At 39.8% G+C, this 26318-nt stretch overlaps 1 protein-coding gene and 1 long non-coding RNA gene across 3 annotated transcripts in view; one reads left to right on the forward strand and one right to left on the reverse strand.

Annotated features, from left to right (window-relative positions):
• Positions 1–721: 721 nt before the first annotated feature.
• Positions 722–26318, reverse strand: part of GLIPR2 (GLI pathogenesis related 2) — a 46074-nt gene continuing 20477 nt past the window's right edge. For both annotated transcript variants that reach the window (XM_020806771.3, XM_020806768.3), the window contains exons 3-6: positions 16897–17005; positions 13269–13372; positions 7081–7158; positions 722–3898 (exon numbers count right to left, since the gene is read on the reverse strand). In XM_020806771.3, coding sequence (XP_020662430.2) covers positions 3738–3898; positions 7081–7158; positions 13269–13372; positions 16897–17005 — 452 coding nt within the window. In that variant the 3' untranslated portion in view covers positions 722–3737. The remainder of the gene's footprint in view (positions 3899–7080; positions 7159–13268; positions 13373–16896; positions 17006–26318) is intronic.
• Positions 14192–16076, forward strand: LOC144583573 (uncharacterized). The gene is made up of 2 exons (XR_013537435.1): positions 14192–15527; positions 15877–16076. It is a non-coding gene; the product is annotated as an uncharacterized LOC144583573 (long non-coding RNA).

Below are 26318 nucleotides of genomic sequence, written 5' to 3' on the forward strand. Positions count from 1 at the left end.
GGCTGTATTTCAGATGTATGAAAGTACTAAAATCAAGTATATATTGCCAAGTCAGAACCTACTTAAGGTGACCTTAGTAGAGCTTATAAGGTGAGATATATAAGATGTGGTTTTACCAGATCCACATTCTCATGGCTGAGTGGAGATCTGAACCCAAGCTTCCTGAGTCCTAGTCCATTATTCTATCCACTACACCAGTGGTTCCTAACCTTGGGCCTCCAGATGTTCCTGGACTTCAACTCCCAGAAATCTTGACTAGCAGAGGTGGTGGTGAAGGCTTCTGGGAGTTGTAGTCCAAGAACATCTGGAAGCTTTAAGTTGGGGACCGCTGCACTACACCACAATGAGTATTCTATTTACCCTCTATTTGATTATATTAAAACTGCTCTGCAGAGAATCCCAATTTTGTAAGTAAAGCAAAATTCTGCGGTGCATTGATTTTCATATATGAACATATTTTAATAATTCCTCTTATTTTGCACAACATACTCCGTCTTTCATAGTTTTGTTTTTTATCAATTCTGTGAAAAACAAACCCCAGTCCCAATATCAACACTAACAATAAGGACTGAAAATGTTAGAGGCACAGCTGTGTTTTGTGACTTTTATCTTTGCAGCTTTCTTCTTTTTTTATTAATTTCCCAGGAAGCTGTTCCATTTCTAAAACCATATTCTTGGGTTTTCGTCCCATCCCTTGGAGTTGCAGCACATACAAAGCCCCTCCTTTTCAATGACATATTTAATAGTTCAGGTATGGGAATGGTGTTGTAGGTGAGATGATTACATCAAATCGTTTTTCAGGTACGTTTAAGTTGGCAGAGACGTAGGGGAACAATGATTTTAATTTTTAATGATAGAAGAATAATCCCAACATAGACGCTGAGTGGGGAGCCTTCTACCCTCCCAATATTTTGGATTAAAAACTTACATAATATCCCCCTGCCATTGATTCTATTGACTAGGGCTTCTGGGACTCATACACCGTGGTACCATAGGATCCAGAACACTGCAGAGCTAAAGGTTCTCCAGTGCTGCTGCAAGGCTTCTGCTACTGTAATGTGTTTTCAATATAAACCAGCATGAACATTTTTCTTGTGTAAATTGTCAGTTGTACCATATTTATAGTAGAATTGTGCACACCCAGCCCCATTTTTAATGCATACAATGAATCCAAATGCTGTAACACAGATAAATTCTATAAGCAGCACACACTATACACAACTCTATTTGCATGCTTTCCCTTCTTTCCATAGTTTCTTCTGACTGCTAATTATAGAATCAAGAAACTGGGCAAGGCACTGAAGCCAAGACCCCAATCACTAGAAATCTGATTCAAGCATACTTCTGATTTTCATGCTCTCCTAAGCAAGCGCCTACTTGTACAGGGCAAAAAGACAAAAAGACAGGAGGAGCATCTGGGTATAGCCACTTGCGGCTGGTATGCGGCAGTGGGAGTGAGATTCCCACCAAAAGCTATTCAGCATTAGAATGTCTCAGTGCATGTATGTGTTAGAGAAAACAAATAACCCCTCTTTTTGGACTGCTCTTTAGACTTTAATGGAGGCCATTACTGTCAAAATGTCCCTGCCTGTCATCTGTATGTTAATATTGTCGCCTGCTATGGATATTCCTTAGGCACTGATTGGTGGGTCCAGGCAGGAATTCTCTTTGGACCTGTTAGCAGAGTTTTCAGTCTGATGTTTTCAGCTTTGTAGCAACTAATGTGTCTGCAATTGTATAGACTTCTGGGTTGAGTAATACATTTACTGGATCACTAAAAAGTTCTGAACAAGGCAATCTTTTGAGTTCTATAAAACTTTTCCTCAGGCACAGATGGTATTAAATTTGGAGATTAAGATAAAAATTCCAAAACTTCAAGCCAGATGTGAGGACTATTATAAGAGTCCTAACAAGGCAGAATAGAATTTGCAAATTTCAGCATAAAATTTTCTTGCCAAGGTATCAGTTTAGTTTCTTCTGTCTCTGTAGGGAGAAAGACTGGCTGGGCCCACCACAGGTCTACCTTGGGAATAATTGTACACATTGATCTGTTCATTTCACTAACTCAGTCATGTTTTACTGGAGGTGCTGAAGGTATATGGTCTGGTCACTTTCAGAAACAGTGTTGTGACAACCTACTCTCCCGACAGGGTTCCCCATAAGAGAACCTGGGGGTTATTCTCTAGTTTGGAGCCGGTGTGCTTGCTCCACATCCTGGTTCCAGGAGCAGCTGGGGCTTCCTGATATTCCCCAATGTGGTATATCCAGCAGTCAAATGGGGTGAAAAATGAGCTGGCCAGTAGTCAGACTGTTCAATGTTTGGATCCAGGACTGTGGCAGGCCAGCACCACTGCAACTTGTAACTCACATTGTGGTTAAACTTACTCAAAAAGGCTGCCTCTGACTTGCTGCTGCACCCCATTAGGCCCTGTGGACGCAGTCACAGCCATGCTTGTTTTTATTTCATGTGCAGACCATCAGAAAGCTGGATTCTACAAACAGTACTCCATTTTGGATTTTCCCCTCCACTTTGAGAGAATTTTAAAAGTCCTAAGTAGAAGTAGCTACCTGGCATCCAGGAATCTCATGCATGTTCAACTGTATGCAGAGCGACACCTGCTAGCTAGGCATCAATAATAAGTAAATTTATCTTAGGCTTAAATTCAAATTTTAGCTGTGGAGAATATTTTGGGCAAACAGCACACCATGTCAATTATAAATAAGATTACAGGTTTTGTTTAACGCATGCCAATTCCAATCCAAGAAAATGATTTCAACAAGTATGATTTGTCACAGAACATAACTGTAACTTTTAGTGTAGGTCAGGGCTAGAGAGATTGCTCCGTTAAACAATACAATAAAAGGTACACATATTTTAAACGTGCTGCAACAGAGTATTTCCCCCTGGATGGATGGAGTTGTTTACTTAATAAAAAATTGTAGAAACTGTCTAAACCTAGGAAAAGCATCATTTTACACTTATAAATGTCTTTTTAAAAGTGATCCTACTCAAAATACAAAGTTTTACAAACCACAGTGATCTCATAAAAGCTTCATTTTTTTGGCATATTCCACATTTTGGGCAGCTGCAGGTTATCTATAGTTCCACATTGGTTCCACACAAAAGTCCATTTTGGCAGGCAGGATTGCATCTTGGTTATACATAACTGAAGTTGCTGTCTCTTTAGTAAGTTCTAAACCAGGGGTGCACAACCCAGGGCCTTATGGGCTCCATGCATCTTTTCCCAATGCTCTGTGTGACCCCTGAAGCAGGGGGGACTCTTCTGAATTCCTTTGGAAAAGCTGGGCTTCAGGGAGGAAATCCTGTTGCCTGGCTTCAGAGATGATTACTTTCTAGCCATTATTAGCAATGGGGAAACAGCTATCTCAGTGAAGATAATTGGAGAATGGAAGAGATTTTCATTTCCACCAGTCTTCAGTGACCCTTAAATTTCATCAAGCAGCACAAGAATGTGTAAGCCTCCCATTCTTATATTGAGATATGTGGAAACATGCATGTACACACTCTTATCTAATCCTTGGACCCACTACCGACATGAGACCCAGCCTTCAGCCTGAGGGCCAAAAGGGTTGTGCACCCATGTTCTGAACTTTGTTTTCAAGCATGCACAATCATCTGACTCCATTTAAAATTCTGTCCAATCAATTCCAATAGGTCCCCACTTTTGCTTTTCACTGGCTGCTATAAACAGCACTTTCCCCGAATCCGGATGGAGTTATTTCTTTGGAGGAAGAACATTTTGTTCATAGTGACCAGGGTTTACGATATTGCCAGCAGGCTCGTATCTTGCCACCACAAATGTAGAGCCGTCACTTGCTGCTGCTTTTCCAACCCCCATCCTTTTTGTGTTCTTCCAGACCATTGCTGTGAAGTGACCTAAAGGAAACATCCACATAAAAAGCATTAGCTTTGGACAAGGGCTGCAGGGCAGACAGAGCAAGATCCCAGGGATACTGAATGGCTGATTTCAGGCAGACTGCTAAAAGCAGTTAAGGAGTGGTAAATATGGGGTGTTGCTTTTTTGTGCAATTGAGTGATTTCTTGATTGTAACTTTGAAGGAAAGGACAATTGTTCTGTAGATCATTAAAAAATGTAAAGATGTACTCTAGTTAGCTACACATAGGCCATAACAAAATTGATCATACGTATAAACCAATATAATAACAAAACAATGGTACAGTATAACAAAACAGAGATAAATAAGTGATGTTTAAAATAATTCAGCATATACAATCCTCATATAAATTTGATCTTCCTGTTGCAAATGCAACTTTTTCAATAACTCAGGTTTTCCTTATGTTGCTGGGCACCTTAGGTCCGCCTCCCCCTCCCCGAAGCCGGGATAATTAAAGAAAGCCGAAAGGAAGTCTGATGGAAAACTTGCCTTTCCACATATAGAACTCATATATGGAACAAATAATGAGAGACTCCCTTTAGCAATACTGAATTTTCCTAAAATACACATCTACAAACATGAAAAATATTGACTGGAACGTTTACACGAAAGAACTCTTATGTAAGACATGTAACATTCATATTCATGTCCTGTTTTGTCTTGTATTACCAGGATACAATTTTCTTCTTTCACAGATACCTCTCAATCTAATTTTGAGGCTGGTTTTGCAGGATTTGACCTCAGAAAAATAAACGATGAAAGAAACATTACAAATTTAGATGTAAAACTGGCTTTTGTAGCTTAAGAACCTTAAAATTTTTGACTTCCGCTAAGAACTCAAATAGAAATTGCAAATGGGGAAGCTGAAAATGTTATATTTGCTCCTTGGTTGTAGCACCCGCTGGGTTTAATGTTATTTCAGCTCCCAAGCAGACTAGTAGTGGAGTCTCTTTGTTTCGCTGGCTTGGTGTATATGATTGCATGTTTCTCTAGCCATTCAGCAAAGAAACTGTTGTCTTTTTGCCTTCCTTGCATGGGATCTGCCATGGAGGTAGAAGCAGGGAAGGCAGAGTAATGGTTGTTCTGCTGGAAAAACCAGCAGGTCCTCTGGTAACAGGTCATGTGTCAGCAATCAGTTTTACCGCTGTGAGGATGCCTTCTGTGGAACTAGTGCTACTTCTTACCACCCTATGCTCTCTCTAGCCCATCAGAAATAGTAGTGTCCTCTCCTTCTCTATTCCCGTCACCACACCAGCCTCTTCGGGTCCTTTAAATGGTCCACAGCTGATGAGCAGCCATGACATTTTCTTCCTCAACTTGCCATTCCTGCAAATCTTGTCCAAGCTATCAAATAAGCCATTAAGATCTCAGGAATCAAGTCCAATGTTATTAGTGGACTCCACAGCTTGTGCCCCTTCTGGCCCGGTCTGTGCCATAGCCGAGAGGGAGGAGGACAGCTGATACTATGTTTACGTGTTATTGTTCTTGGAAAGTACCCAGCTGCCATGACCCCAAACCAACTGCTAAGCTTCCCTCTCCATGATTTTATAAAGAATTACAAGTGGCATAGGACAATTAAACTTTTCTGAAAGGCTTACAGCATTCCCAGAAGTGCTGATTCCTCTGGGTTGTATCCTGCTTGCCTCTATCTCTCTCCAAGTATTTATCTATCTATCTATCACACTTTTAGATCACATAATAAGTAATGTTCTCTGGGCAGTACAAAAGTACTGTGAATGATGCCTGCTTTCTCAGTCCTTCTTCATTCTTCTTTGTCAGCAAGAAACTTCCACACTCATAGTTCTCTATGTATTTTGCTAGGCTATTTTACCTGATTCAACCTTGTCAACGCCTGTTAACCTAGTACAAACTGAATAAATGTCTCAATTAGGGACAGTTCCAAAGGCAGAAAATGCCCTTTCCTTCAAAAAACAAATAATGCCAGAAGAAATGGTATGTGTTAAAGACATTCAATGGCAGTATTTAATAGTTTAATTCCTTCCAGTAATATATTTCTATTAACCCTTTATACCAAGAACCCACTTGGAGCATCCCAGAATATAAGGAAAATGCAAGTTGCGTTCCACAGTCTTTCAATATATTGCTAGACAAGAAATCAGCTCTGAGCCTTGTAGACAATTTATTATTTCCTTGCAGAAAGGACATAACAGAATTTCTTTCAAGCACACGGCACCATTCTTCAGTTTGGAGCTTGGAGGGAGAATACACAGGGAATGAGGAGAATGACACTAGGGGAAGAAAGTCTTGAATTCCTAACAATCTGTAGCTACCCATCACTGCTCACAATGAGACACATGGTGCTATGTACTTAATTTCAAATAAAGTCTATTATTATTATTGTTATTGTTATTATTATTGTTGTTGTTATCGCTATTGTTATTGTTATTATTAATATTAATATTAATATATTTCAATAATACTTTTCTAACTTTCAATTCATACATTAATTTATCACTAATAGCCATATTCCACATTTCTTTATACCAATCCTCTATATTAAACTGATTATTTTTCCAGTTCTTTGCAAAAATCAACCTCGCAGCTGTTAACATAATAATGATTAGTTCTTCCCCCCCGCCATTCTAATTGAATATTTCCAAACATATTTAATAGAGTTATCATTGGACACCTTTGTATTTCAATACCCATAATTTCCCTTATCTCTTTGAAAATCATTGTCCATTCCTTCTGCCTGTAGACTGTAGTTTCCAAGTATGCTTAGTACAGGCTAAATTACTGAACAGCAAAAACTCTGCTCTTATGCATTTCAGATAACACCCATAATTTCTGGAAAGAAAACCCAGGTTGGTGCACAGGTTAACACAATGTTGTTTTAAGTAGTTTTCCTGCCATTTTCAAATAAATAGTAAACAAACAATCTATGCATGTCTTTGGAATCAAAACCCTTTAAAATTGCAGAAGAATATTTTAAAATGACACATTGTTTCTTTGTGCTTGTGTGAGTCAAAAGTTTGTCCACCCACTATCACTTTCCTGTCAAAGTTCAAAAAGCACACTTTATTCTTCTATTCAGTTATCAAGAACTGTTTATGCAAATACTTGATTCTTTAAAAATATGATGGAAAGCCAGAACGTCCTTTAAAGCTATCTGTAAATATGAAATGTGAAGCCCAGACTTACCTGTCCCAGATGAAAATCCTGGACTCTGAAAATTGTAATTTTTAATTTCACCATACCATCTCTCAGCTACTTCACTTCCTGAAAGATAAATTTATAGATGCCATACAATGAATGGAATGAACTCTGCAAAAACATCTGCAAAAACATCATCAGTCTAATTTTACTTTCTAAGATACGTTAGCTATGGGTTATCAGTATTCATTTAAACTATTTTAGCAATATATATTTATATATTGTTACTCTAAATCAGCCACTTTCAACCAGGGTCATATGGCCCCCCCGGGGCCCCTGACACATTTGAATGGGACCACAGACTGGAAACAATTATTCACGCATACCCTTATAAAGTTTGTTACGCAACTTATACAATCATGATTCAGCCTGTGTTTCTTTCATATTGTGTTTACAGCCATGGTCAAAAATGTGCTCTTATGCACTGCAGATAATGCCTATAATTTCTACTCTAACAGCTGGTCTAAAGGACACAGAGGTGAGCTCCAGTCACTAGCTTTTACTTATGCGTGATAACCTGTAAACATTTTAGGTTTTGTGTGTGTTCTTGGGAAGATGAACAGCAATGACTTTCAGCTGCTCAGTATATTTGAGTGATGGGTGAAGCAGACAAAGCTGCAGGGGAAAATGTTACAGATTGGCCAGGAATCCTACAGTTAGATTTTTGTGTATGTAACTGATGGGCAAATCACCATCTTTCACCTTCAGCAGAGAAACTCACAGTATTGCTGTCAGTTAAAATGGGAGAACCCTTGTGTATGCCACTGTGAATTGCGTAGGAGTGGATGTGATATGTGATAAATAAGATCTATTCAGCAACACATTTCCCACAAAATGTCAGTTTATTTTAGAAAAACACAGTTATCCATCTCTTGATCTACCTAACATTCCTGTTTAGGGCTCAGCTTGCATACTGGATCAACCTCCTTAACAAGCAGGTGTGCCATTTTTCCTGACCATCTCCAAACTTATTAACACCAGAGTATGCAAGGTGATTAAGAAATGTAGGAGACAGTGCATGTAGTTTTCTTTCTATGCAGACCATAGGTGTCATGTGTTCAAGAAGGAAAAAGTCAAAATCATTTTAACTTGAGAGTCACTTTCAAAGGCCTCAGTCATTGTTTTTGGACTAAGAAGGACAGTTTAGGGATGCCATATATTTGTAACTCTCAGTGGTTGTTTATATTCAAGAGCTCTATTCATAGTAAATATACTATTACATGCCTGTTTTCCATTTTTTGCACAGGCAGAACTGTATATCCAAACAAATTTCAGATATAGGTTTGAATGGAAGCGAACTGTTGTTTACTGCTGGAAGCAATAAACCAGCAGTAACTATTAACAAAATGCAACATTCAAAATGGATCAATTAATTATATAAGGCTATATAATTAATACTGAATTGCAACTGCCCTATAGGAAGGACAGACAGAGCAACAAGGGTTAATGCATACAATTAAAATCTGGCAAAACAGATACTCTAGATCGAAGACATGGTATATTTTTCTTCCTGACAAAAAATATATGGGAAAAACAGGAAAAGAATAGGGATACTTGAGGAATCTGATTTTTACAGATCTCAGTATCAAGAGACCTGATCTGCTCCTTCCAGACTAATACAGGATTTGAAACCTTATTATGCACTGACCTTGGCAGAGGAAAATTAAGTGGATTATTAGATCCACAGACGAATGTAGAAATGGGATGTGTATATGAGTGACCATAAGAGAATAAGATTGATTCACTCATCCCTGGGAATGGTATGGGATGAAGTATCAGGATGGGGAAAGGAGGAAGCATCAAATGATACCAGCACCAGCCAGCCAGAAATAATTGGGGACGGGGGCTGGTGGTGTTTCTTCAATGCTTGCTAGCAACTCCAACAGCTGGGTCAAACCACTCCAGGTTTTGTTTGCAGTTCGCAACAGCTATCCAAGGTTCTGAACCTTATCCACAAAATAGGGTCAGTACTAGTCAAGTGCAGATGAAAACCTGGAATGGATTCACGCTCCATTCAAAAGTGGTGTCACCAGCCACCACTGGATTTCTTGTTAGCAAAAGGAGCTTATACATCTCCTTGGACAAGACACAGCTCACTCTAGAAGCAATGTGACCCCTGCACTCTCCACTTCAGCACTTCTTACAGGGCACAGCTTTCATAATCCATCATCTCAAAATTACAAGTGTACTGAGCTACTCGCTGTACAAAATTTTGATTATTCATTTTAGTGAAGATAAGGTATATGTACACCAAGGAAGGCATGCAGAGATACATGCTGCTTTGCTGAAGCAACTAAGAAAGGTCAGGCAGTGGCTTTGTGTGTATATTGGATCACATTTAGAGCTCTGGATGAGCTACTCTGTCTATGAAGGAAGACAAGCCTGTTGAACAGAACCTTCACACACCATCGAATCTAAGTACCCTGTTTGCCACTGTATTCTAAGATTAAACAGAACCACTTAATAAAGCAGAGAAAAGTGGTCCCCCAAGAATTGACCCAGGCTTCTGAAACAGAAAACACTGCATTGCTATCCTTTTTTTTACCTACACATACCAGCAACAAGAGTAATTTCACTTGGAATATCTAAGAAAATATTTATTCTCTATGTATTAGTTTTTGGGAATTGAAGGGATTTAGAGGTATGTTCCCCCTCAATATGACTCTTCTACAGCAGCCGGCTGGTTTGACAAAGACTGTCTAATCCAGAAGCGTGTACTTTTAACAGCCCTCAGAAGACTCCGCAAGTGGGGTTCTACTGCCAACTATTATGCCTTCACTCGATTGAGGAGGGACTACAAAAACCTGCTCAGAAGGAAGAAAGACGAACACACTAAAAAGTCATGGCAGGCCTTATCCTCGGCCGCCTTACACAAGGAACCTGCCAAATTCTGGGCCCTGGTCAACAGAGGTATGAAGTCTTCATTTGAGCCCTTGGACCATCAGATTTCTTCTTCCCAATGGCACCAGCACTTTTCCGCCATCTATCGGGAAAAGGATTATACCAATTCGCTCACTCACTTACTCGAGCTGAATCCTCCCTCACTTCACTTGCTACCTGAATGGGACCCAGTTTCTAAGGAAGAATTAAATGAACTTATTACCGCCATTGCTAACAACAAAGCCCCTGGACCTGACATGCTGCCAGGTGAACTTTTCAAATGTAACCCAGACTGGTGGTCTGATGTTTTATCCAAAGTGTTCTCCTTTATTAACCACTCAGGTGAATTTCCCCCAGTGTGGTTAGACAGTATCGTCTCCCCCATTCACAAAAAAGGATCCAAATTGGACCCAAAAAACTACCGTCCCATAAGTCTTCTTTGTGTGGTCTCCAAACTATACACGAAGTTCCTGCTCCTTAAGCTGGAGAAATGGGCATCAGAGAACTCTATTATCGCTAAAGAACAGGCTGGCTTTCAAAAAGGGAAATCAACGCTGGATCATTCCTTTGTTATCCACCATTTGGTCCGTAAATACACCCAGGTGGGGAGGAAAAAATTGTACGCTGCCTTTGTCGACCTATCCTCGGCCTTTGATACAATAAATACATCCCGTCTATGGCGGAAACTTGCAGAAACCAACATTGACAAAAGACTCCTCCTTCTTCTTATAAAGCTCCACACAAACACCAATCTCAGAGTCAGACTCGGCCCACATGGTATGCTTTCAGAGGAAATTACTACCGAAAAGGGGATCCGCCAAGGTTGCTTGCTGGCTCCGTTTCTTTTCAACTTTTACATAAACAACATTGTATCTGAGCTCCAAGGCCTTGATTTCTTTCCGCCGACAATTGGGGACATAAAACTTCCAATATTATTATATGCCGATGACATTGCCCTTTTTTCACTCACCCCGGTTGGGCTATGTAGACTACTGGCCAAATTAAGTACTTACTGCAGCCATGAAAAACTAACAATAAATCACGCAAAAACCAAAGTGATGACCTTTGGGAACCACCGCAGAAAACATACCTGGAGGCTTGGGGACTTCCCAATCGAGCAAGTGTCAGCCTTTCGTTACTTGGGTATTATTTTTGGCCCTCATCTTTCCTGGTCAAAACACCTGGACTCAGCAAGGCTTAAAGCCGCCCATGCCATCCAAGCCCTCCTACACTTTACAAGGTCTAAAGGAGGCAACTTGGTTCCCCCCGCTACTGAAATTTTTGCCAAGAAACTGATTCCCCAAATGACCTTTGGGGCCGAAATCTGGGGATACACAAACATTTTGACCCTAGACGCCGCACAGAACACCTTCATTCGCTCCGTCTTGTGTGTCCCGCGGAGTACTCCAGCCTCCTTACTTAGGGCAGAAGTAGGCCTTATCTCTGTAGCTGCCACCTGCCATTCAGCACTAGTCCGGTACTGGCATAAACTGTCCCAAATGAATGATACCAGTTTACCTAAGATCTGCCTTAGAGAACAACTGGCCAACCCCTCTCTTAAATCCTGGGTGAGTGCTGTGAAACAAATAACTGACTCCTATGGCATCGACTTAGATTCTTTAACCGCTCTTCCACCCAAATGTGTGAAAGCTAGTCTCAAGGATACAATTCGCCTTTTTCATATCAGAAGTGACCTTTGCATCATCTCTAGCTCGCCCTATTCCTCTTCACTCCCACTCTATAAGTCAACTTTTGTCATGGAAAACTATTTGACCTGGATAACTACATTTGCCCTTCGCAAGGCCTTTACCGCTCTACGTTTTCAATGTATGCCTTCAAGAGTGTTAGAGGGCAGACACGAGAATCTGCCCTATCACCTAAGAATCTGTCCTTGCCACCTTGGAGAAGTCGAAGACATCACTCACTACCTTTTGAGATGTCCATATTACCACTCCCCTAGATCAAGGTTTTTGGCAAGTTCTCTGACTTCCATCCAAGACAGACCTAATCTCGCCCAGGTCTGTTGGCTCCTGGCTGACATTAACGCCAATACCACCTTAAACGTGGCAAACTTTGCCTTGGCTGCAATTAACATTCGAGCTCGCTTGTTCCCTGTACATTTGTCTCTTTGATTCCTGCTTACACCTTATTGTATTTTCTTTTTTAATTAACTATCTCACCTGCTGCTTATTATTTTATTTTAACGTATTTTAATGACTTATAGTTGATAAATAAACACTTCCTATTATGTGTTTATGTGTTTAGAGGTATGTTAATCAAGGACTGATCATTATCAACATGCCTTTACTTCAATGTGCCTAAAATTAATTATAGCAATTTAATTTTTCTGTTGTAACAGAGAACAACAGTTTTTAAAAAGTCTGCCTTATTTTATTTACCACAATTACCTATTTTCCCCTCATTTTAAAAAGTGTGTGTGTGTTCTTCTATAATGACTCGTGTCACACAGGGGACATTGCAGCCTTTTTTACTGCAAGGATATTCTAACCCCTTCTCTGAATATTCAGCTTTCACTTAAACAATGAGAAATCTGAAGACTAATGCAACATTCCACCTAACATTTTCCTTATAAGTAAGCCAGCTCCTATGTTCTGACATCTTGGCCAATGTGAAGAAAGGTACACTTAATTTTTTTTTAATTTTAGTAATATTTAGTACAACTGCACAGTTTGAAACATATAACATTAGGTATATTCAGAATGTCACTAATTTGCTGTATCCTGCCATAGTCTCATGCCATACAATTTTTGAATATAAGTCTCTGCACGTAAGTCTTCTGAATATAAGTCTGCACATAAGTCTTCTGCACATGAAACTAGCAATGATTTCAGGATTGTAAGAATTTGAGCCTGCACTTCTTCCTGCTCTGGGCCAGGTCATTTAGCTTTTATGCCAAATTCTCTGCCACACTGCTACCTCGGTTCACTTGGCTTGAATCAGGAGTTGTAACATTTGTACTTCAGCTTTGGTGAACCAACCAATTCCAACAAATACAGACCAATAAAGGGACTGTTAAGCCCTGTATTGGCAACCCCCTGCACACTGCACTGAAAGGTCAGTCTCACTGAATCAAGAGGGATTTCTTCTTAGAAGCATCAGATGGGGCTGTAGCACTATTCAACTATATACTGTACATGATTGATGAAAAACTTTTAATGGTATTCCATCAGATTTATGAACCTTTCGACTGGAATTCTTGGGAGTTTTTGGAATAAAATGCATGAGCATTACAGCCTTCTCGGCAATTTGTATAGAGGAATAAATATCGGTCTTACCTGACTGATCATATGAAGCCCATGCTAAATTTTCTCCACATTTCCCACTGCTAGATTCAGGACTGTGTTTGAGAATTCTTGTACTAGCAAGTGCCTCTGAATACCTTGATGAACAAAAACAATATGTTCATTCCATAACAGTAAAAAAACCTTTTCTGTTTATGCAAAATATTTTAGAACAGATTGAAGACCATCCATTGCAGAATTTGTGGAAACACAGAAAGAACATCTAAGCATGGGCACTGAAACACAGGAGAAGAGCAGGACAGTGATCTACAGCTACTTCAGCTATAACAAAGAGCATTGAAAGGGCTTCTGTCCTGGTTCCCCCTCAGGCCCTGCTGTCTTTTGGTGTCTTCAGCCTCATTGCTTCACCTTGCTCATTCAATTTTCATAGCAGTGGAGCAAAAGCCTGAGCTGTCTCTTCCCTGAGCTTCCATCTGCATCCAACACGGGAATAGTGGGAGGGTCTAGTGAATGACCTTCTCTGTAAGTTTTTTCATTGATTGAAATGGGCCTACTCTATGTGCAGCTTACTTTAGTATGTCACAATTAAAGTAGGTCCATTCCAATCAATGGACCTTACAGAGATGACTCATCAAATCCCAGCTGGTTCAATGGGTGTGATTTGTTACACTAAGCAACAGGAGGCTGGTCACTGTTTTGCAGCCCACACAATCTTGTGAAAGCTTCCTGAAGTCTTTCATGGGATTTCATAGACTTCAGGAAGGCAGGATTGTATAACCACTCCTCATTTTTATTCCTGGATAGCTCTGAAGGAATAGATGCATCTTTAAAAGAGTTGTGCCTGCACCACTGGCCCCACTGTGTATGTTCTGTCTTACTTTGCTTGCCACCCAAACTGGTGGGGTGGTTAGTACAGTGCAGTAATGTATGGACTGATTCCCTGTGAATGGAAAGGGGACAGAGACAAGCATAGGGTTCATCTACACTATTCCTATTTCTTGAACAAGAACCTGAAGAAGCTCACAAAAGCAACTAAAATTAGTGCCAGCAGTCCATAACTGTGTGTCACCTACAAAGTGACTGATTCCTTCAATATGCCCCAGTTTTATTCCATGGTGCTGTTCTTATGTTAAAGGCACATTTTTTCCAAATGGCAGTGCATCTCTATATACCTTTTGTCTTCCCCAATCAACTTGCATATTTCCTTAACAAGTACTGGTATTAATATCTTAATTTTCAAAAGATGCTTCCAGATAAGACTTCACCCTACCTCACTCATGAAATTTTACAGGAAGTGCAACATACAATACTTTCCCTTTTTAACTCTCCCATTGCTTCTTTTTTTTCCTTTTTCAGAATCAATGTGCTACAGAAGGAAAGGTAGAATAGCTGAATACCTGTTGGCAGCACTAGGAGAAACACATCATACAGTGCCCACAAGATGCTGCCACTTAAAAAAGTAGGTTACAGGTGTTATGTCTGAACATTTGCACAGGCACGGACAAAGATATAATGTATTAATAAAATGTTAAGGGACCTAGAGATCTAGAATATAAAGGGAAAAGCATGGATAAAGCTTATCTGACATGCAAGAAGTTATTGTTTTATTGTTTTATTTATTCTGCACACTGTTTTTATACAGGGTTTTTCAGTTCCCTATGTGCAGTGTGGAAGAGGTAAAACATGTAATTCTCCTGCTAATCAGTACAGCTTGCAAAAATCAGCAAAAATAAGCTTTAGTTAAGGGATGCAAACACTGAACTTACTTTGGAATTAAAATTAGTTGGTAAAATTTTTTTTAAATAAGTAGTAAAAGATAAAATTAAACACTAAGGCACTGGTTTTAAAGGAAATCCTAAAAGACAATAGCATAAATTACTGTACCTGACACAGTTCCGCCAGTAGCATTTTGTTATTTATTCCTTCAAATTGACTTTTTCTAGGTCAAATTGGCTCTTCCATGAAGCTTCAGACTACACATTCCACAATTCAGTTGCTGGCTGGAGATGGGATGATTTCCAGCCCAACATGTCTGGAAAGTACCAGGTTGGAGACTGTTCCCACAAACCTCCAATCTAAGGAGTGTTCAATGAAGCTTTATTGCTGGTGTCATTTCTCTTTCCTTCTTTCCACCCAGCAACACTTAATATGGTATATTCTCTGTTCAAACACTTTGGACTAATTGTTTGAACTGGAAAAGAGTTAGAAGACTCTGAGCTAGTATAATACTGAAGTGTAAAAATGAGCAGCTACAAAGGTCAATTAGTAAATCAAGACTGGAGAATATTTAAGGTTCCCCTTGACAATTTTTGTCCAGTCGTGTTCGACTCTAGGGGGCGGTGCTCATCCCCGTTTCCAAGCCATAGAACCAGCGTTTTGTCCGAAGACAATCTTCCGTGGTCACATGGCCAGGGTGACTTAGACACGGAATGCTGTTACCTTCCCACCGAGGTAGTCCCTATTTATCTACTTGCATTTGCATGCTTTCGAACTGCTAGGTTGGCGGGAGCTGGGACAAGCGACGGGCGCTCACTCCGTTGCGTGGATTCGATCTTACGACTGCTTGGTCTTCTGACCCTGCAGCACAGGCTTCTGCAGTTTAGCCCGCAGCGCCACCACGTCCCCCCGGAGAATATTTAAGACAAAGTATTTTGAGTGCTTCTGAGATTATACATTTTTCTGCAGTATTGAATAACTTGATCCTTTGCCTCTTACGCCTCATAATCATGAAGTGTAGCTTACAAAGATCAGCAACAGGCTGTCCACTGGAGGGGGGATTGGTCTGCACTAGTTGATCCAGCTGATTTGGTTTCTTCTCTTTCCCTCTCATCACTCTGTGTTACACTTCCTGCTCCTATTGATGTCATGATCAGCAAGGCTTTCTTTATCCTGGCTGCTCAGACTCCTTTTATGTCTAATTAATTAAAATACCCTTACATATTTATTGTTACTTTTTCATTTTAAATTTTAGATTTTAGATAGGCATCCTTCAGTATCGAGAGACTGTGGTAACCTGCTCTGTATGGAGGACTTGGAACAGCATCTAGTGTGGCTGAGAAGGCCAATTCGAGAGTGACAATCCCTTCCACACTGAAGACAAATGCAATCTGTCCCCTGTCCAGCTCCCTGATTTTGTTGCTTTCGTGACTTTCTCTTTGCCTCAGCCTGCTGGACAAGGGTCTCTTCAAATTGGGAGAGGCCGTGATGCACTGCCTGCCTCCAGGCTAAATGCTCAGATATCAGGGTTTAAATTATCTAGGACCTAATAAAATTAATTTACCATTCTCACTGCATCTAGCCAAAATGAAGGCAAAAATTAAAAGATAAGCCTAATTAATTAAAAATAACTCATTTGTGTCAAGCACTGGTTGTAACTCCTATTCTAAAAGATTATTAACTCTCTAAAAAGCAGTTGTTTTCTTCTTCCAATCAAATGTAAATTTATAGAAATTCTCATACAGTCACTGCTCGCTACCCTTTCTTTTGCAAAAGATGTTAGTTCTGCTAGGAATCTGTCATGAGGATCCTGACAATAAAACATTGCCTTGGAGGACACTATATTTTCTATTTGAAGGAACAGGTGCTGGACAACCACCATACCCAACCCAAGCACTACAGCATTAGCCCATTTTTAAATTAGCACATAAATAGTTTTACTCACTGCTGTGCTTCCCTATTTAACTTTTTGCAGAGCTTTAGTGGAGGAACACCATGCTTCTTCCTGTAGTCGTTGTGGGCTTTTAAGACCTCTTCTGCAAATTGTTTGGAAGCTGGAAGAGTATAAAACATTTTTTAAAACACTGAAATGTCACTTGCTTCTGCTACAGGTGCAAAGGAGGGCAACAATTCACGCTGCAAAATCCCACAGTGATATTATGATTTCATGTATAAAATAAAATGAAAATGATTTTATCAGCCCTCTTGGGACCATGCTAAATAAACATTGGAAACATTGCAAAGAAGCATGCATGTTGATGCTCTGCACAACAAAGGATGAAAGGCATGAAGAAACCAAGTATATTTGTGGTGTTACAAGTTATTTGGATGCAGGTTGAGAACACATCACACACACACACACTTTTTTCCATTTTCTTCAATGTCATGATGTCAAAAGTATGGTCACACAGGTTATTTGGGACTTTGATCTGAAACTAGTTATAATGGAGATATATTTTAGGATTATAGATTCTGACAACACATTTCAAGATTAACTGCCCTTCATCTCTAAAAGAGTTCTAACAGGAAAACTGATCATCTGTTGGAGACTGGTGTATGGCAAGGAATACAAGCACTAACACGTTAGTGCCAATTTGACACTGCAGTTTACACCATTGCAATTACATTCATGGAAATAAGGGACAAGATTCTGGCCATTTTGTTTAATGATCAATCAACAACCTTCAGCTTCTGAGAAATCAATTGGCAATATTGCGCTGGAGAAAAGCAACACATTAATGGTAATTGGGTAGTATTTTTCACACTCCTGCTGGCTTCCCTTCACATAAAAAAATCACACAATCAGCTGTGCACCCAATTGTGTAGCTAGAGCAAAACTGGGCAAAAGTGAGCCTGTGAGGGAGGTGCTTTTAGATTGTGTAAGCAAATGGGACTCTGGTCAGTCTGTAGGTCTGCTCCCTAATAGTACTGTATCAACATAACCCAGCTGTACACAACTAAAAATTCCAAACTTCAATATTACTGTAAAAATATATCAGGTGAACAACAGTGCTCCTTATGCTGTTTTCACACGGAGATGTAAGGAATGCCTCCTAACATTTGGTAATCATCAACTGCTTAAATCAAGCTTAAATCATGAGGTCAGCAGTCAAGGGATGTTAACATTCCTTAGAGCTGCAACTGCCTTAATACTAAGAAACACAAGTATTCTGTTGCTAACAATAAAAGGCTAATTCACTTCCTGTCTCTCTACACTCTAGAGCTTGAAAGCCATCCAAACAAAGTGTGCTTTGTGAGTTTTGTAGTTGCAGCATGATAGATTTCTCATGCCACAGAGAAAAGAACAGCTGGATTTTCTAACAATCTTGGAAGCAGAAATTGCAAGAGTAGCTTTTTTTAAAAAGCTGTAAAGAAAAGTTTAAGTGATTTCTCCACACAGAGACCTAAAGATTTGATCATACAACACTGAGGCTTTACTCCTAACCTTCAATTACCTATTCTGTTCAGTCGTTTAAAAAAGGTTTGCATTTTAAGTACTTTCATATTCGTTCGTTCGTTCATTCGTTCACACTTTAATCCTGCCTAACTAGTGGCAGAGCCACAATTCTGGGCAGCAAACAACTCATAATAACACAATACAAACAACCCTAAAACACCCACATAATCAGTAAATATGAAACATAATAACAAAAAATAAAATAACTTGTAAAAACAATGACTGTAAAATGTTAACAATGTTAAATACAATAATATTAGGTGGTGAAAACAGGACAGGTACATAAATGGGGGTGGGGTGGGGTGGGGTGGGAAGCCCCACTGATCGCCAAGATTACTCTGGGGTAAGACCATAGAAGGCTTGTGAGAAAAGCCAGGTTTTAACTTATCTACAGAAACCAAGGAGTGATGGAGCTAATCATACCTCAGGTGGTAGTGAGTTCAAAGTGATGGAGCGACCACCGAGAAGGCCCGGTTTTGAGTGGTATATTTTTGGTCCTCCCTTTGTATTGCCACGCAGAACATGCCAGTGTATGAGGTACAGATGGGATAGGTAGACTTTTGAGGGAGAGGCGCTCAGACAGGTAGCAAGGTCCTAAATCATTGTGGGCTTTAAATGCTAGCATAAGCGCTTTGAACTTGCCCCAAAAAACATACTGTCAGCCAGTGCAGATGCATGCGCCAGGACAGTGAAATACGATCAAATTGTGAGAAAACAGCCTGGCTGCTGCATTCTACACTTGCTGCAGTTTCCTAAACCAGCTTCAAAGGAAGCCCAACACAGAGAGTGTTGCAATAGTCTATTTTTGAGATTACAAGTGCATGGACCAGTATTGTTAGGGACCTCCCATCAAGATAGCAGTGATGCTATCTGCCTCAGATGGTAAAAAGCAGACCTGGCCACAGCTGAGATCTGATTTTCCATTGAGAGTCCAGAAGCACACCCAGATTTTGCACCTGATCCTTCAAGGGGAGAGTGACCCCATCAAGACCAGGTAAACAGCAGTTTTCCCAAGAGCAGGGTATCTGTCTTTTCAGGATTCAGTTTCAACCTGTTAGCCCTCATCCAATCCATGACAGTGGCCAGGCAGCACTCCAGGGTCTGCACAGCTTCCACTACTGAGGATGAAAAGGAGGGACAGAGCTGCACGTCATCAGTGTACTGATGGCAGTGAACTCTAAATCTCAGGATGATCTCTCCCTGTAGTCCCATGTAGACGTTGAACAGCAGAGGGAAGATGATTGACCCCTATGTGACACTGCATTGCAGTACCCAGGGGGACAAAACAACTTCACCTAGCTGGACCCTTCGGGACTGACCCTTGTGGAAAGAGCGGAGCCAGTATAAAGCTGAAACTCCAATCCCCAACCCCGACAACCAGCCCTTGATCTATGAAGAATTCTGCTTCTTTTGTTAGCATTCCTGTTCCTCTCAGCAGTGCTTCTGTTCTTCCCATCACTTAACTCTATACTCCACTTCAGGACAAGCTTCACTTCATATGAGTTTCATCAAGTACTTTTAGCTTTTGATATAAGTGCTGGCTGCAGAGCCAGAGGACATGAGTTTGATTCCCCACTGACTCACTGGCAGAGGAGGCAGCTTGCATAGCCTTAGGCAAATTGGACAGTTTCAGAGTGTTCTCAGAAGACAGGCATGGTACTACACATTTCTGAGTACTACATACGTAGAGCACTCAGTGTGTAATTTTTTTATGTAAATGTGTTGTTTGGTTTTAAATATGTTGATTTTTGAAAATGCTATACAGTATTCAGTGGTTCTTAACCTTGGGTTACTCGGGTATTTTTGAACTGAACTCCCAGAAACCCCAGCCAGCACAGCTGGTGGTGAAGGCTTCTGGGAGTTGCAGTCCAAAAACACCTGAGTAACCCAAGGTTAAGAACCACTGCAGTATATGACTGTGATGAGCAGCCCTCACTCAGTGTCAGCAAGGAGAAGGTGATTGGCCAGGGCTGAGCCAATCACGACTCGCCAGGTGGATTCAAGGGAATCAAAAAGGAGTCTGGGAGGGAGAGTTTTCAGTTGAGAGGTAGTTAACAGTCAGACAGGGCTGGAGGGAGGCCGATACATAGTTTACCAGCACAATAGTCTGGGTTTCCAAAAGACAATTGTCTATCATAGTTACATTGTTAAAAAAGAACTTGCTATAATTAGAAAGCTGGTTCTTTAAAACAAAAGAAACTGAATGACTAAGAATTGTGCCACGTAACCTTTACACTTCATAAAATAAAATACATTATTGTTTCTTTTACAAATGATTCAGTTTGGCTCTTGTGTTTTGGGCTTAAGGATAGTCCAGCAAAGGGACTAGAGAATTGGAAAGGTGATTAACCTGGTCGGCTAGGCATAATGACCATCTTTACTAATATTTTAATCTGTCAATTTTATGCCCACTCACCAGATATTAGATTGGAGATCGAGCCACACTTTCTGGTAAATTGTATGGCTTCCCTCCCCTTGAACTCATACACAAGAGAAATGTATTTCATAATATGGAATGAGTCATTAAAACTTTTCTTCCAAAAGCTGATGACTAAGTCCACAGACGTCTCTTGTTTATATTTGTACAAAGTAAATATGTATCAATTGTTCCATTAGTATAGAAAGAAATGGGACATGGAAAATATGTTCAAAATAATTTTTGAAGAGGTAGCTGTGTTCACTTGTAACCATAATGAGTTGCAACTTGCTGACATTATTTCCCCACATAACAATAAAATCCACTATAGCATTCTGGCCAATAAGACTTACTTAGGCACAATAAGTAATAGACTCCATCACTGTATTTTCAGCTAGCAGATTTCTGAAGCAAAGAATTGAAAGGGTTTCTTGAAATAACAATCCACATTTTATAACCTTCAAAGGAAACATTGAGTCTGTTGGGAAAACACCAATGATGTCCAGTTTCCATTTCATTGTACAAGTCAGAGATAGTGGCAGGGGATAAACCCTTTGAAAGGTGAACATTGCTGTCTAACAGCAGGGTCAGGGACGCCAGACATGTGCACATAAAAAATCCCTCACTCAACAGGGGTGGAGGCCATAGATACAGTCTGTCTCCCATTTATCATGCTGCCCTTTCATCCATCCCCAAAAAGATCTGGATGACGCCCACCAGAAACACCACTGTTAACGACTGTTAACAACCCAGGACAATGGGTGAGAAGGACTGCAAAGGTGGACTTTCACTCAACCCCCCCCATCCTTTGTCCATCTAATGAGCCTATTCAGACCAGGGGGGAGTGAAATCAAAGTGGAGGACATACCAGGGGTCTCCTACAAGCTTTCTTCAGACTGAAGAAGCTACTTGGATAAGTAGTGAAACATTTCAGCCTAATAAGAAAGTATACTTGCTATGATTCATCTTCCAGATAACTTCACCAGGATGACTGAGAATTTTTACACATATTGTCTAACACTAAAAAGTCAAATAAGTTTTTCACCAGCTCTTGTGGAGAAATGCAAAGAGTGTGCGGATACCTATTTTTAATAGCGTATTTTATGGAAACCTCAACAGTTCCATAGGATCATTCTGTCAAATAATGTAAGGCTAGCTGAAGATTGCCCAGCACAGCGGTGTTGAAGGAGTTCTTTCTTTTAAAGCAAGTTTTCACTACTGTCCCCTTGAGACAAAACAGAGTCTCGCTTTGTTATAAAGAGGCAGTCATCCTTATTGACTTGATCAGTCCCCCCGCCACTCATGCCACTTTTATGAAATGGAGCAGCAAGTCTAGAACAGATGTAGTAAGTAATCCATGTGGTAGCCATGTTAGTCTGTTGTAGCAAAAGAGAAACCAGATGTCTTGCAGCATTTTTAAGGCCAACTAGTTTTATTTTTCATAAGCTTTCATGTGTCCAAACACACTTCTTTAGGTGTTGAATCCTATCCTGTCTACATCCTTGGGTGGTTTAAACTGAAAAAGTTTCATTTTGAATGGATTATAAAAGTATTCATTATACATGGACAAATGGGGAAAGGATTACATCCACATATCCAACTTCCTTGGCTAAGGGGGGAAAGTAGAGGCTTTGACTGGTAAATATATTTAATTAGACCTCTCATATTTTTAAGTAAAGTGGTTCAGGAGTCATCATTTTTAAAGGAAAGATCTCTCCTCTGCTTAGAATTCAGAAAACCCCTCAACTTTCCATGATTCTGTTATAGGCCCCAATTATTTAAAATATAAATGTAAAAACAAATTGAAATTGTAATATATTTAGACTATTTTTGACCAGAAGCAAGCTACTTCAATAGCATTATCTCAACCATTTACTAGATTTGTACACTGGGGGGGGGGCATAATGTTCATGCATATAAGAGCAACATTGAATGAATTTTTCCACAGTCACAGAAAATTTGTCCTGTATCCAAGTAGGCCCATTTTACTTTATTATTCTTTGATCTTCCTACTTCACTTGAGTCTGTTAAGTGACTTCCTGTTAGTCCAGCTAGAGTCTTATCCTGCTGGCACTTTCCAGCATTCATCCATTTGGCAAGGTGTGCTGTTTTTGTTGTGCATAGGCTTAGTCTAGCCTCTTCTGGTTTAATATTTAGAGCTTGAGATGTGTGCAGATTTTCCTTGATTCTAGCTGTCATCAAGGGGGTTGGTGTCCACTATAATTTAGTTAATAAATAAATTATTAAAAGATTCTCATCTGACTCCAGATAGAAAACAGGCACAATGCCTGGTCAGCCTCCCTAGAAAGAGTATTTCACAGGGGAGGCACAACTAAAGATAAAACAAAACAAAACAACCTCCCCCATAAAGTGTACATAGTGGCTCATTGAAAAAAACTTCCATCGAAATGTGAAATGTTGTGTTTACAGAGAGTTATAATAATAAAGGGGGTATAGGAAAAGTAGCGCTGAAAATGAAACTGCTTTTAAATTTGAGGTTGGAACAGGAGTTTACTGTAATCATTGCAAACCAATTAGCCATCTCTCCAGCTGAGCAATGCTGCGGTACCATAACAATCCTGACAGTTGAATGTATTTATGCTACAATACGTAAATATTGGGGTGGTGTTTAAAGGTCCTATAGTGAGCATTCTCTATCATTACAATAGTCTGGTTTTCAAGTATTCAGATGTTCCAAGGTTTTTGGTGCAACAAATGCTTTCTGCTAAAGAGCCCTAGTCTTCCAAGCTTTGCACAATTTTAGTCAAAACAATGATGTTATCATCAAAGGAGCAGCTTGCCAGGTTCTAAGATACAGACCTTTACAGTTACAAACAGTGCAGGGATAATAGAATTGCCTATTAAACTTTTTTTTTTTTTGGTGGTACTCCAGGCTACTGCATCTTCCCTTGAAGAGTCAGTTGGCGAAATATGAGGTTAGGCTGCTCAGGGGTGCATCGTATCAAAATCTTATGACCTCAATATTGGAAGACATGCACTGGTTGCTCATTGCTGACTAGGCATTATTTTAACCTTCAAAAGCCCCAAACATTTTGTGTCCTGAAAATCTGCCTGTCTAAGCAACCGTCTGTCTCATTCTGTACCTGTATAGAAGTTAAGATCTTTAGAAGAGGCCAGATTGCAAATAACAACAGTTGCAGAGGCCCATTTGACAAGAATGGAGTGTGGGTTAGTCTCCTCTATGGCTTCCAGATGGTGGAATGCACTCCCCTCAGAGTTGCAATTACTTTCCATATTCACTTATTTCAGGGAGGATGTTAAAACACATCTTTTAAACTGGTTTATGATTTTTAAAAATTTCTTGTGATGCTTTTACATGTAGAAATACCTGATTTTAATGTTTTGATGTGTTCATTTTATTTAATTTTAATGATTCAATACCTAAATACATTAGCTTTGGAGAAGGGCTGCAGGGCAAAATAGAGCAAGATCACAGGGATAGTAAATAGCTAATTTCAGGTAGACTGCTAAAAGCAGTTGAAGACTAATTTCTACATAAAACTTTAGATTTATTTGAATACAAGACTCACATTGCATTAAATGTGTTTTATTTTTGTATGGCACCATGTTGTGGTATTCTTTCCCAAAGGAGACTGAATCAGCCACATCTCTGACACCTAGTGTTCTTCCATTAAGTTTTAATTCAAAGGTTTTAATTTTATTCTACTTGGTTTTAAAACCCATTTAAATGTGTTGTTTTACTTTGTACCATTTTCTGAAAGCTTTTTTGTATTAACAAAGGGGCCCCTTGTTAATGCAAAAAGATGGTGCAGAAATGCTTTTACAAACAAATAAATCTACTCTCTTCAATTATTCTTCCTGGAATGGGAGAAAAGAGTATTGTCAGGAGTCAGTAGAGGGAACTGGTAACCTTAAGAATGACATTCAAAAATTCAGCTCAGCTCAACCGAAGAAACCTTCTTACATCAACTGATGCTGGGCTCTTTGATCAATCTTCCTGCAGTACTGAATCACTGTACTGAGCCACAAAGTGCCACTGTACAATTGCTGGACAGATAATATCCTCATTCCCTTCCTATTAGGAATTCTAACACAGAAGACAGAGATAGTTAATTAAGTAAGCAGAATGGGTAGTACAGTATGTGGGAGTGCAACTCCCATCTCTATGCTGAGTTCATAAGAAGTTCACATGAGTCACACTAAAAAAGTTGAATATCTTGCTTTTCCACCAGATACAGGTCTCCATCATAGCTACATCTATTGATACAGCTTCAGATTTTTTTCCTCCAGACTTAGCAGTCCGTAGATCAACTAAACAAACAATATATAAAAGTAGCTAAGATGGACTACCAACCACCAATGACTAACATTTTCAGGTTTTTACATGATAAATCAAGCAACATTAAATAAATAAAACTGGAACTATATTTTCCATCCCTGACACTTTAAGGTTGACATCTTTATTTCTGACAGGGATTTTATGTCTTTAGGAATGATCATAAATACGAACATCCTGACATATGACCATTTCGAGTTATGACCAGCTCTGGCTGCAAAATTTTTCTTCAACTTGCGGCCGGAGCCTCCAGTTATGAACAGAAAAAGGCAGAGGAAAAAGGCGAGGAATTCAAATTGCTAACCATTGGTAGGTGAAGAGGCTGCTTCTTTGTAGCTCTTTCACCCTAGCAGTTAGAGTGAGTGTGATCGGAGGAGGCTTTGGACTTCCTGGTAAGGTAAGGTGCTGCTTTCTGCTTTTTAAAAACGGTTCTGGCTAGGTTTTGCAGTGTGGTTTTGGCTGGATGGTAGGATTATGTTTCTATGCTGTGATGGGTCTTACAGGGGTTGTTTGTTTTTGGAGTTTTTTCCCCGTTTTCGATGGGTCTTGTGGGATTTGTTTGCTTTTTTGAGGGAGTTTCCCCATTTTCGATGGGTCTTGCACAGTTTGTTTGCTTTTTGGTCCCCCCCCATTTCTGATGGGTCTTGCACGGTTTGTTTGCTTTCTGCTTTGCTTTTTTTGCATTTCCGATGGGTTTTGCATGCTCTGCTTGCTTTCTGCTTTGCTTTTTTTTTGTATTTCTGATGGGTCTTGCACACTCTGCTTGCTTTTTGCTTTGCTTTTTTCCCCTTCAGCCAGAACAGATTAATTGCGTTTCTGATGGGTCTTGCAGTATTTTTTTTTCCTTTTTGGTGATTTTTTTCTTTGGCTGGAATGGATTAATTGGATTTCAATGTATTCCTATGGGAAATGGTGCTTCGACTTACAACCATTTCGAGGTACGACCGGAGTTCTGGAATCAATTAAGTTCATAAGTCGAGGCACCACTGCAGAAGAAATGGAATAGATTCTATATTTGCCATTGTTACATTTTTTTATGCTAGAGGAAGCAATAGCTGTTGCATTCTGGCTTTAAAAACTATGGAACCATTGCCTAAAATTCAAGGTAGAACCCAAATAAGGCTGGAGATTGAGGTGAAAAGCTCCGAGTACTGTTTTGAGCATGAGTGTCAAACA

Source organism: Pogona vitticeps, chromosome 6 (assembly GCF_051106095.1).
Source record: "Pogona vitticeps strain Pit_001003342236 chromosome 6, PviZW2.1, whole genome shotgun sequence".
NCBI lineage: Eukaryota > Metazoa > Chordata > Lepidosauria > Squamata > Agamidae > Pogona > Pogona vitticeps.